The sequence below is a fragment of the Myotis yumanensis genome, unplaced genomic scaffold (genome assembly GCF_028538775.1).
Source record: "Myotis yumanensis isolate MYYU_CA2020_CCGP unplaced genomic scaffold, mMyoYum1.0.hap1 SCAF_16, whole genome shotgun sequence".
Lineage (NCBI taxonomy): Eukaryota > Metazoa > Chordata > Mammalia > Chiroptera > Vespertilionidae > Myotis > Myotis yumanensis.
In genome coordinates, this window is record NW_027223767.1 from 5,179,047 (window position 1) to 5,191,237 (window position 12,191).

The 12,191-nt window shown below is 49.8% G+C and overlaps 1 protein-coding gene across 1 annotated transcript; it reads right to left on the bottom strand.

The window, feature by feature from the left end:
- Nucleotides 1–4,251: 4,251 nt before the first annotated feature.
- LOC138994821 (phosphofurin acidic cluster sorting protein 2-like) lies at nt 4,252–7,749 on the bottom strand. Its single transcript, XM_070395013.1, is given in 6 exon segments — nt 4,252–5,636; nt 5,639–5,720; nt 6,196–6,371; nt 6,453–6,635; nt 7,037–7,038; nt 7,196–7,749. Coding segments are annotated over 6 exon segments (2,382 nt in total).
- Between the last annotated feature and the right edge of the window lie 4,442 nt (nt 7,750–12,191).

A 12,191-nucleotide genomic window follows, 5' to 3' on the forward strand; every position in this document is an offset into this window, starting at 1 on the left:
CCACTGGGCACTGACCTGAGCACCTCTGTGCACCTGCCTAAGCCCAGCCCCTGGGAGCTCTTCTCAGTGTGGGCAGCCACATGCCCTCTCCACCAACCCACACCACCCAAATCCACATGCACTGCTCTCTGACACCTTCCATTTTTTTTTACTAGCGGAAGCCCTCACACCTCTGCCCTCTTGCAGAAATCTCACAAGGCACGGGATCCAGGGCGTTGCCAGCTTCTCCAATTCACAGACCCATACTTCCCTTAAGGCTCTAATCCAAAGCACATTCACTGTTTCTGCTGGTCTAGAGATCCACTTTCTGTTTCACAATACGTGTAGATCAGAGATACTTTGAGGAAGAAGTCACATCGGCTGTCCTGTGGATGCTACCTGCCTGTGCAGCATCGAGTGACTGAATCGCTCCTGACTAGAAGGAAGCACTGGAGTACAGTCCTGAGGTCAGGGCCTTTGCTGAATGAATGAGCCCAAACCAGCCCCTTGTCAGATAGCTGGGTGAAGCTGGGGTCCCCCTGCTCACCCCTGGGATATCTCATCTGGCTTCACCCAGGACAGGAACCCCTAATGGAATCTCCAACGTCTTTATCAAAAGACAAAATAGCTTAGCCTAAGGCCTGAGAAGAATCACAACTAATGCAGAAGTTTCTTTAAAAGAAGAGAAAATGGCCAATTGGAACAACCACAGCTCCTCCAGCACACCTCTCCAGAGTCCAGGCTCCCAGCGGGCCTTTTTCTCGGAGGAACCCCCCTCCCGCCACCCCAAGTCCCTACAATAACCCTATGAAGCTGGGCCTAGGCTCTCCCCATGTTGAGCGACACAAACACTCCGGGAGGTGCAGTGATCTGGAGACTCACAGCAAGCAGGTGGCTGAGTGACCACTTTGCTGTGGAGGGGCAGGGGCTCACCTGGTACATGGTTGGTCCCACACACGTTGGTTAGTCCCAAAAGTTCTGTATTAACACAGAAGGGTGGGTGCGGACCAAGGAGGGGACGCTGCCCAGGAAGCTGGACACCAAGTATTTGGCCAGTTTTCCCAATAACTGTTCCTGGGAGGTCTGCACCTTACATGTCCATTTTGATTTTTAATTGTTAATTTTTTTTCGCCCTGTGAGGGTCAAGCTTATTTGGAAGCCTGAGTGAGTGATGTTGGGGACAACATGGAGGCTCAGGGGTGAGCTGACAGGCCTCCATGTTAGGTTTAGGATGCCCCCAATGGGAGGTCAGTTCTGTGTCCTGGCACAGGGTGGAGCTAGCTCCCGGGGAAGCAGAGGCCTGGCACCAGGAAGGCCAGGTGGAGAAGGTGAGGACAGTTCTCCCTGGGTGGGTCAGGATCCAGAAAAACAGACTTGCTCAAAGATTTGAGGGTTTTTAGGGTTAAATTTTATAGACTCTAAATTCAGTTTATGTTTTGGAGTATTTCAGTATATTTTCTCCCCGGTACACTGTATGTTATTAAATATCATAAATATATAGTAAAATTATAAACATATGTAACATTAACAGAAAACTTCTAACAATGCATCTAAATGGGGTAGGGGGGTGCCCTCTCTGCCATGGCGGCTGACAGGCGCTCTGCCCGGGACCTGGCACCACAGGCCGCCCAGAAGCTGGGGTGAGTTGCTCAAATGCTGCAGGTGGTTCCTCTGCCTCTTGAAGTTCAGTGAAAGCTGGGCCTGGATCCGGCTCAGGCTCTGGAGAGGCCACTAGGGTGGCCTTGCCTCTTGAGGGTTTTCCTGCTTGTTGCTCTGGAGCTGGTTCTGTAGATGCAAGAAGAGGACATGTTACCACCCTCATTGCCTTTTGTGTGCCTTCCAAAGGCACACTCACCCACACCACCCCCAAAGGCCTCCTCCTCCTCTTGTCTCAGCCTCTGTGGGCTCAGGTGCTCCCATTTTGAATGGAAGCACTGGGATGGTTTGGCTGGTAGGAGACTGCAAGTTGAGCTCTATGGAAGCCAACAGCATCATCAGGCTGGGAAATTCTGGAGGTACTGGTCCAGCCAGATGCTCAGCATGCAGGAAATGGACCTGGGGAGAGAGATAGGTGAGCAGCAGAATGTGAGGCCTGCCTTTCCCTTCCACACGGCCCTCCCATTGCTCCACTCAGAGAGCCTGGTGTCCTGTTCTTGCTCCTCCTGCTCATCAAGACGCCAGACCTCCTCCTCATCCACCTTCAGTCTGGCAGTCCTGGCAGAGATGAGCCTGGTCACCCAGGAATAGTTGGCAGAAAGCCCTCCTACCTGACAGCTCTGGATCAATGAGGGAACCACCTGTCTCCTTCTTCAGGGGAACCTGACATGCTCTCTCACTGTCCCTGTTCCCTCCAACTAGAACTGAGAGGGCTGGTGTCCACCCTGTTCATGTCACTCATTGGCACAGAGTAGGTGCTTCAGGAATCCTGACCAATGAACAAACAAACGAACCCCAGGGCCTTCCTATCACCTCAAACTTTGGCTCCTGCACCTACATGCTGCCTAATTCACTAGCTGTCCTGTGTGGTTCTTTGCCTCCCACTGAAACTCAACTCACACAGGGCGGGGTACACCAAGCTGCCACTGAGGAGGTTCTACCCGATTAGGGAGCAAGGTCCCGGGATAGGGGTGCAGACTGGGCTGGGTTTAGGAGCGGAAGGCTATGAATTGTCTGAGGGGCTCTCAGTCCACTGACCTTCCCACTTGCCCACACCACCCATATCCACTTGCACAGCTCTCTGACTTGTGTCCTTTTTTCTAAGAGAAGCCCTCAGACCTCTTCCCTCTTGCAGAAATCCCACCATGAGTGGGATCCAGGGTTCTGTCAGCACCTTGAAGTCACAGTCCCCATACTCCCCTCATGGATCTGATCAGAAACTGACTCACGTTTTCTGCTGAACAGAGGTCTACCATCCTCTTCACAATACACGAAGATGCAGCCATAGGTAGAGGAGGCCAGGAGGACGTCACATCAGGTCTCCTGTGGACACTATGAGCCTGTGCAGCCTAGTGTGACTGAATTGCTCCCGACCAGAAGGAAGCTCTGGAGTGCAGGCTTGGTGTCTGCTCTGAGCACTGGCTTATGGTCAGTGCCTAGAAACATTTCGGTACCTGGCAGGGCTTCTAATATATGTGCTGATTGAATGAGCCCAAACCAGCCCCATCTCAGATTGCTGGGTGACCCTGGGCCCCACTGCTGTCCCCTGGCATCTCTAATCTGGATTCAAGTGGGACAGAGACCCCTAATAGTATCTCCAATCTCTTCGTCATATTAGAAAAGAGCTAAACCCAAAGCCCCAAAGAGAATCACTAATTTGGTTGTGGCTTCTCCAAGTGGAAGTGAAAATGACCAGTTGGTTCAATCACAGCCCCTCCAGCAGACCTCTCCACTGTCTAGGCTCCCAGAGAACACTTACCAGGGAGGACCCCAGCAAGTCCCTACAATAACCCTATGCGCCTGCTCCCGGGTTCACCGAGGTTTCAGAGGAATAAACACTCAGGGAGTTGCATTGACCTGAAGGCAAACAGCCAACAGGTGGCCTGGTGGCCATGTGCTCTGGAGGGGGAGGGGCTCACCTGGTAAATAATTGGTCCCACAGCTGTTGGGTGGTAGTAAATGTTCTGTAGTATCAGACAGGAACGAAGGTGGGTTCTCTCCTCAGGTAACCGACCACTTTGTCTAGCCAGTGTGCCAGGGCGATGTGCACCATACAGGTCTTTTTTCTTTTTGCCTGTGAGGCTGAAGTTCACTGGTAACCCTGAGTAGGTGGTGCTGGACCAGTTGGCTGGTTGGCAGCTGTTTTGCAGTTGGCTGGGCTGACTGGCCTCCATGTTGTGCTCAGAATACTGCAATCAGAGGCTAGCCCTTGACCTCTGTCTGCCGAGCTCTGAGTCTGCGCACAGGTTGGAGCTGTCTCCCAGGGAAGCAGAGTCCTGGCTTCCAGGAAGGGCAGGTCTTCAAGGCCAGAACACTTCTCACTGAGAATGTTTGGCATCCTGAGGCCAAAACACCTCTTCCATGATGCTCCAGCTCAACACTGCCCTCCTGACTCCCACCCGCCAGAGCGTTCTTTTTACTGAACAGAGCATTGAGGAGCTCCCAGTGAGGGGCAACCCCCTTAGGTTCCAGGCTGTGAGCACATTGGAACTCAAAATGGTTTCTTTATGGGTTTCCAGGGTCTGTGTCTGTAGTGAACTGCACTGTTCACAGAAAAGCAGCTGGGTCCTCCTGGGCTTGGCCAAGGCAGAGTGAAGGGCAGGGGGAGGGGCAGGGCTAGAAGGTGGGATTGTTGTGTGCGAAGATGCAGATGGGGAAGTGCTTGATGTGGGAGGACCACTGGGCTGCCAACTGGAAAAACTCCACGTCATTCCACTCCACGCCATCGATGACGACCGGCAGCATACTCTGCTGGTGCTTGGCCTTGCAAACCAGGCGACCAATGCCCTGGATGCACTGGCTTTTGCACTCCACATCCTCGTCCTTGGTTTTCATGGGTGCCTTCTTTTTCTTCTCCCTGGTGACCACTTTGATGGCCATGGCAGGTGTTGCTGTGCCCTCACCACCACAGGGCAGCCTGCTGACCTGGACAGACTGGAAGAAGCACTTGAGTGTGGTTTTGGTGGTAGGTAGGTGTTTCTTCTCTGCTACTCTCTTCGTATCTATTGGCTGGGCTGCTGTCCAGTAATCCACCTGCAGCTCCATCATCTCTGCATGGACGCTCTGGCTGGTGGAGGACAGTCCCCCACTCATTGACGCGGGGGAGAGTGTGTTGGGTGAGGCCTTCCAAGTGGGGGACAGAAGCTCCCTGGAGCATGAGGGGACCACATCATCTGAGTCTCCTAACATGGCTGCAGATGGTTCCACTCTTCCAACCTTCACTGCCCCCACAAAGGGGATGAGCTTCTGTGAGGACTTCTCATTTGGGCGCTGCTGCTTAGGCATGAGCATAGCCTCTGCGATGGGCAGCAGGTAGACACAGTTGGCCCCCGCAATGTACTCAGAGATTCTGGACACAACGTCCTGTGTGTCCTGCAAGGTGTTCTGGGACTCCAGGTTGTTGAACATGTCCCGCCAGTACAGGTCCTGGAAGAAGTGGTTGTAGCGGCAATCCATGGAGCCCAGGTAGCTGGCCAAGGGGTGGGAACCCAGTGGGATGACCAGGAAGCGCATGTAGTCTAGCCATTGGGGTGGCTGCTGGGAAAGATGCTCAACGAAGACCCGCAGCACAGTGTTGAAGTAGGGCTGTGCCCCTGCCACCGCCATCTTCACAGGCGTCAGTGCCTGGGAATTGCAGTTGCAGTATCTCTGCATGTGTGACACGATGATGCTGAAGACCTCCTGGACGTCATCTGTGGAGCAAGTGCACACCACGGGCAGCGTGTGCCCCTGCAGGATGTCCGAAAGTAACTGGCCCTGCCAGTCGCAGGTGTTGACCAGGATGATGTTCTCGGGCATCTTGTCCTGGGAAATGAGGATGTTGTTGAGCTGGTCACACACGGGCTTCCTGAGGATATGCCACTGGCTCTGTGGGTCTGGGCTCTCGTTGTCCCGTCTGTTGACCCACTCATTCAGGTCTGTGTCACAGCCCCGGCGGCCAGCCTGCTTCCTCTTGTACCTGCTGGAGGGCATGACTAGAGACTTGGTGAAGCGAATATGGATGGCAGTTTCTTGGTGAACCAATGCTGTGTGGAGGACCCTGCCTCCCGGTTGTCCTCCAACTGTGCCAGCTGCTTCCCAGGGGAGTGAATTCTGTGGGCCATTGAGTCAGAGCCACTGTCACTTGACATGCTGTCAAAGTATCGCCTGAGTTTGGGCTTTGGGGTGCTGGGGACACTGATATCATCCTCCGTGTTGAGGCTACTGTCACTAGAGCTCAGCACAATGTCATACCGACGGTCCAGAGCCTTCTCCACTTTGGGGACATGCCTCACAAGGGCCTGTTCTGAGGATATGACCTTCTCTGACACTTGGGCCATGAGCTTTGATGCCACGGCTTTCTGGTGGTAATTCTCTTTGCCTTGTCATGCACCTCCTTCTTACTATCCGATTCCCTTTGTCCTCCTGGGACTGCCTGTGGACGGCATTGTAGCTGGCCGCCTGCTCCAAGAAGCAGCTCTCAGATGTGCCGCCGAAATCATGATGCGAGGTTTGGGCCTTGGTGCTGGCCTGCATGGCAGTGGTCTCATGATCGATAAGATGGCAGGACAGGGAGGCCATTGGAATCTTAGTGGTGGCTGTGCTGTAGGCCACAAGTTTGGAGACACTCTGGCTTGGCTGCTTGCCTCCCAGGGCCCTCGCATTCTCAGGCAGGTGGGCCAGACTCAGAGGCTCCTCTTGGATCCTGGCGCTGTGCAGGCCCCACATCTCCATCTGCAAGCTGGAGTGTGACAGGCCTTCCACATGTGGCCTGAGTTTGGGATTGGGGCTGCTGAGGACACTGTGATTGTCCTTCACGTCTGGGCCGCTAAACAGGCCTTCAAAGTATGGCCTGAGCCTAGGTTTGAGGGTGCTGAGGACGCTGCCATCGTCCTCAGTGTCTGGGCCACTGTCACTGGGATTCTGCAGCATGTCATACAGGAGGTCCAGGTCCTCCTCCACCTCCGGGACAGGCTCCCCATGGTCCTGCTCAGGGTCCAGGTCCTCCTCCGACACTTGGACTGTGTGCAGCCATAGCAGGACTTTCTGGTGGTAGTTCTGTGGCCTGGTGAGGGTCCTCGTTGTGAATATGAGATTCCCCTCATCAAAGTCATCCTCCTCCTGGTCAGCGGTATGGTAGCTGGCCTCCAGATGTGAGAAGAAGCTCTCACACTTGCACTCAGTATAGTTGTCCGAGGACTCAGCCTTGGGACTGGATTGCCTGGCGCTGTCCTCCTGGTCGTTGGGCGGCCTGGACAGGGAGGAGATCTGGATCTTGTCCACCTTGCTGGTGGGTGTGCTGTGGGCCACAAATTCATTGTCCCTCTCACTTGGCTGCTTGCCTCCCAGGGCCCACGAATTCTCAGGCATGTGGGGCAGACTCAGAGGCTCTGTTTGGGTCCTGTCACTGGGGCTGCCCCACATCTCTGTCTGCAAACTGGAGTCTGACAGCCCATCATAGTATGGCCTGAGCTTAGGCCTGGGGATGCTGAGGACGCTCTCATCCTCCTCCATGTATGGGTCACTTTTCCTGCGTTTCCCTGTCATGTCAGACCGAAGGTCCCTCTCTGCCACTTTGGACCTGTGAAACAGCGCCAGGACTTTCTGCTTCAAGTTCCCTGGTATTGATTGCCGCTGCTTCTTTGGCTTCCCCTTCTCCAAGTCATCCTTGTGCAGGTCCTGTCTGTGCATTCCCCTGCAGCTGGGCTGCAGCTCAGAAAAGGAGCACTCATCCTGCCCCTCGTCGTTACCTGCGGACTTGGCCTTAGGGCTGACCTGCATGGCACTGTCCTTGTGTTCGATGGGCTGACTGCACAGGGAGGAGATCCAGATCTCGGCCACAGTAGTGGAGGATTCCTTGATGCTGCCGCAGAGGCTCACCATCTGGCCACACTTGGGGTTTCGCTGCATGACGTCAGCCATATGGATGGCACCAGTGGCCAGTGTCTTGTAGCCCAGGACATTTCTGTTCTGAGAGAACTTCCTCTGCTCCAGCATGATCAGTAGCTTGTTCCCTTCTCCCTTGAGGAAGTGTTTGTACTGCAGGGAGAAGGTGAGCGCCAGGTTGGTCTGCACTGGTCTACCGCGGGGCAGCACAATCTCTTGGGACCTCAGGATGCCCTTGGAGTCCCGCATCTTCACGGAAATTACCACGGAGTTGAGGTCCTTGGCCAGCTTCTTGACGATCACTAGTTTCTTTAAAGTGAGACTACACCACCTGGGCACGCAGCTGGGGCTGGAGCAGTCCAACTCCAAGGTGGCGAACAGGTTCTGGGGGACCTGTGTTTTGAGCACCGTGGATGTGCTGGCCAGGCCCACAGTTCTTGAGGAAGCTGCAGCTGCTGGCACCGTACCAGTCCTTTTCCTACTCCGGGTTGATGGTTTTTCCTCCTGTAGTGGGACAGAGGAGGGACATGATTGGTGGCAAGAAGGGGGGCATGAGTGGTCGAAGGAGAGTGCTGCCACACAAAAAGTGACCACTCCCTAACCTGTGATTAGGTCAGGGAAGGCCTGGGTGGTGGTCTTTTAAACTCAGAGACCTAAAGTTATCACAAAGGATGTTCTGAAGTTAAAACTTTTTAACTAACAGCTGTTTATGGTGGGTCGCTGGGACCTAGGATGGAATCTTCTCTAAAAAAGGTCATTCTTTACCTTAACGGAGACTTTCTACTGTCCTTTGGAATCTACAAGAACATTGCTTTGGAATGTCAAAGGAATTTTCCTTTTTTTGGACACTCTGTGCTCTGTGGAGACCATAAACCCCCTCATTGTTATTGAGTTCATTGTTGGCTGTTCTATCCTATATCCCCCTATGGGAAAGAAGTATGCATCTGTCATTTTACTTTTTATGCAATGGATCACCAATGGATTTCATGCAACCCACATACATCTCCACTTCTGACCGTAATATCTAAAATAAGGTGAAAACTGCCATTCTCCAGAGCGTAATTCCAATCCATTGAGATTTTGATTCAAGGCAAATGACCATTAGGCTCAGATAAAATCTCAACAATTGTTCACAGTTTCGAATGCTTCTTACATTGACATTTACTTGGCACAGCACAGCAGGATCCCAGAAAATCTCACCCGCAACCACCCTGCAGACCGACACCTGGTGCTGGCATCCAGCAAAGGGCCCATTGGCCTCCCAGTTCCCTGCCCGTTCAGTGAACTTGTGTGAGTTGTCTCTTGGACTCAGGACCTTCTCTTGCTTGTGCTGCTGACTTTATGTGAGCCATGTTTTGTAATATTCTTGGTGGGACACAGGTTACCAGTTGATAGATCCCAGGCTAAGGAGAGACAGGAGGGAAAGTGGAACTGGTTTTTACCCCTGGCTTTTCTATAGGATTTGCCTTCTGAGAGTCTGGGCAAACACCTTAGCTGTGCAGGTGAGGGCTGATCTTGTTCAGCTCAGAATCTGAAGGGGAAATCCTCCTTCCTGCAATAATCTCAGATGTTCTTAGACAACTGAGGATCTTTGCGGGTGTGTCAGACGTCATTCCTCATGACATGCAGGAGCCCCATATGGAAATTACCACACAACTGCTATTAAACTAACTGGCTCTTCACGGGAAGCACTAATTAAGTGCAGTCCAGCTGCGCTGGTAGCCCTTCTGGTTGTTGTATTCAGCAAGGAGAGAAACTGAGGCTCATAAGAAGGTTGAATGAGACTCCAGAGGAGTGAGCATCTTACAGCTCAAACCATAAAGCTACAAACTTTAACCCACTACATAACACACCTAGAAAATGTGCGGAGATCTGCAGATACCAAGCAACAATAAAAACAACAACAACAAGCACACCTATAATTAACATGGGGAGTTGTGCCTTCATGGCTGGGAACTCCCAGACTCCAGCCCTCATTAATATTCCTAATAGGAAGCCTTGACGTGCAAGTGCTTTACAGAAATGTAAATGTAGGAAGATTTAACTAGAAAATATCAACTAAAAAATGGCCAATATACAGTTGTCTTTGGGTGCCTTAATTAATTTTTTGCCGTCAAAACAGAACAAACAAAAACCTAGAAAAATGCTAGCCTGAAAATTAAACCGATTGAGTGAATAGGACTCATATCTTGATTTGGAAATTAGAAACTTCTTAGGAGAAGCACAGATAAATTCTCTTTAAAAAATAAATGAACAAGAAACTTCAGAGATTATCTGCAAACTCTCCTGAAGCTAATATATGCTAACACCCCATCCTCCCCCTTCTATAGCATGTCCACTCTATCTATTGCTCTCTGAGCTTCCTTGTCCAGATGTGTTCCTTCCCTTCCCTTCTTCCTTCCCCTTCTGTCTCCTCCACTACCCCTCCCTACTGACTTAAGGGAAAATGACAATAGGAATCCTGCCAACTCTCTTTGGAGAAAAGCTGCTCTCAGCCAGAGAGGAATCAGCAATCACTCTCCATTTTCTCAATGGCCCTGATTGGATCACAGAGATAATTAACTGATAGAACATGTAACCCTGGCTATTTTAACCTATTGCAATTAATATACTCCTGGTTTCTGGGAGCAAAATCAAGAGAATTACTAAATAAGGTTTATAAAAAACTTCTATAGAGAAGCCTTCACACTTTTGGGATATAGGAAACTGAAATAGGATTTAGAAAAAGGAAACCAACAAAAACAAGCATAGGGCTGCTCCAAACGTGTTTTTCCTTATCACTCATACTTTGGGAGAATTTTCAATGATCATTAAAAGGGAACTCACTTCCCTAGCCAGTTTGGCTCAGGGTATAGAGCATCACCTGCAGCCTGAAGAGTCCCAGGTTTGATTCTGGTCAAGAGCACATGCCCAGGTTGCGGGCTCTATCCCCATTAGGGGGCGTGCAGGAGGCAGCCAATTGATGATTTTCTCTCATCATTGATGTTTCTGTCTCTCTCTCCTTCTCCCTTCCTCTCAGAAATCAATAAAAATATATTTTTAAAAAGGGGGAGGGTGGGGCAGCTACTAAGTACCCTGTATATACTGAAGCTACTTTATTTGTTCTTAACAACACCCAATTAATTGCTACACCGTCGGAATAAAGCTTCCCTATAAATGTCTGTTTTTTTAATCAAAACCTCTTTCCTTCCAACTAGGGAATGTTATGGGAATATATGTGGTTTGCTTATCAAATCTTCCCCAATTCACCTGTTAAGTGAGTGAGGTTTTTTTTCTTTTTAATGAAATCAGTGATGCTGACATATGCTTTTTCCAGAATAGTAACATATAAACTTAGAATAAATGAAGGTGATACTGAACCAAAAGGGAAAGTAATGATTTTAAAGGGACCTTCCAGGAGGAAAATAACCTTGAGCCTGACCGAAAGTTTGCTAATCATCTCTTCTTCATCATTATCTTCCACGAGAGCTTGAGAGATGGCTTAAGAGGGTCCCCACCCTACTCAGAATGGCCCCAAACAGCCCAGAGATATGCAGACATGCCTCTAAAACTAGACTTGCTCATATGTCTGTCTAAAGATGGAAAACCAGCCCACAGTGACTTGAGAGGCCTTTTTTGGGGTACATATTCACCAAATGAGAGAAACTGGACCCTGAGTGCCTCAAGAAAGAATCCAATCTTCTTTTGTCACACCACCTACCTGTTGGCAATATAAAGTGGGTAATGGAGAGGTTTGGCACCATTAACTTTAAGACTATCTTTCAGCTGGGACCGGTGTTGCCATTCCCAGGTGAGACGGATGGAGGATTCATATTTCTGAAAGCCTTTATACCTCTCAGAGTTGTGTGCTTTCTGCAAACTAGAAAAATGTTCCTAAATAGAAAGAAACAATCCAAAAATGGGCGAATGAATTTGTCAGTTCCGTGCCAACATTTGGGTGGCAACCCTGTCCCTGAGGTATTGAAAATGACTATCCTTGTTTTACAAATGAAGTCTTCACGGGACCAGAGGTTTGCCTCCAGAAGCAATTCAAAGGCCACCAAGTCCTTTTACCTTCCCAAAACCTCCCCTATGCATTTCAGAGGCTTATAGATAATTGGCTTCATGCAACCAAAATCCCAGAACCTTTGAAGTGAAAATACCTGAGTTCACCAAGACCTCTCATCTTGGCCAGTTTTAAAATACAAATCTCTTGGAGATATGTCTTATCCCAATCAAAAAATAATACCTTACCCATCCACACTAATCACTTCAGCTTATTTCAACTATTTCTTTCTAACATAGTAAGTTTTAATGAAAGTTATTAAATATCTACGTATTTTGAAACAAAATGAAATACTGACATATTGATTCTAGACAAGTCTAAAGTTCACCTGCTTTTGCGTTTTTTATTACAGACGGTCTGTAAAATGGATTTGGAGCTGTGGACGTAATGTTTTGTGCTTTGTTGAAGGTGTGTTTTTTGAATGTAAGAGTGTAATTAAAATATGTTCATCATCATCAATCTAAGGAATGCTGGTTGTTCACTTGTGTGCTTATCATTGGAATTTAAGGCACCTAAGAGTTAACAGTTCCAGTTAAGTTAGAAGAAATTATATAGTTGTGACAATAGAAGGCTTGAGGTATGGAGAATCCTATTTGAAGGAAAAGGGCAAATGTAAGTTTCTCTAAGGATAGTTATTTCTGAATGG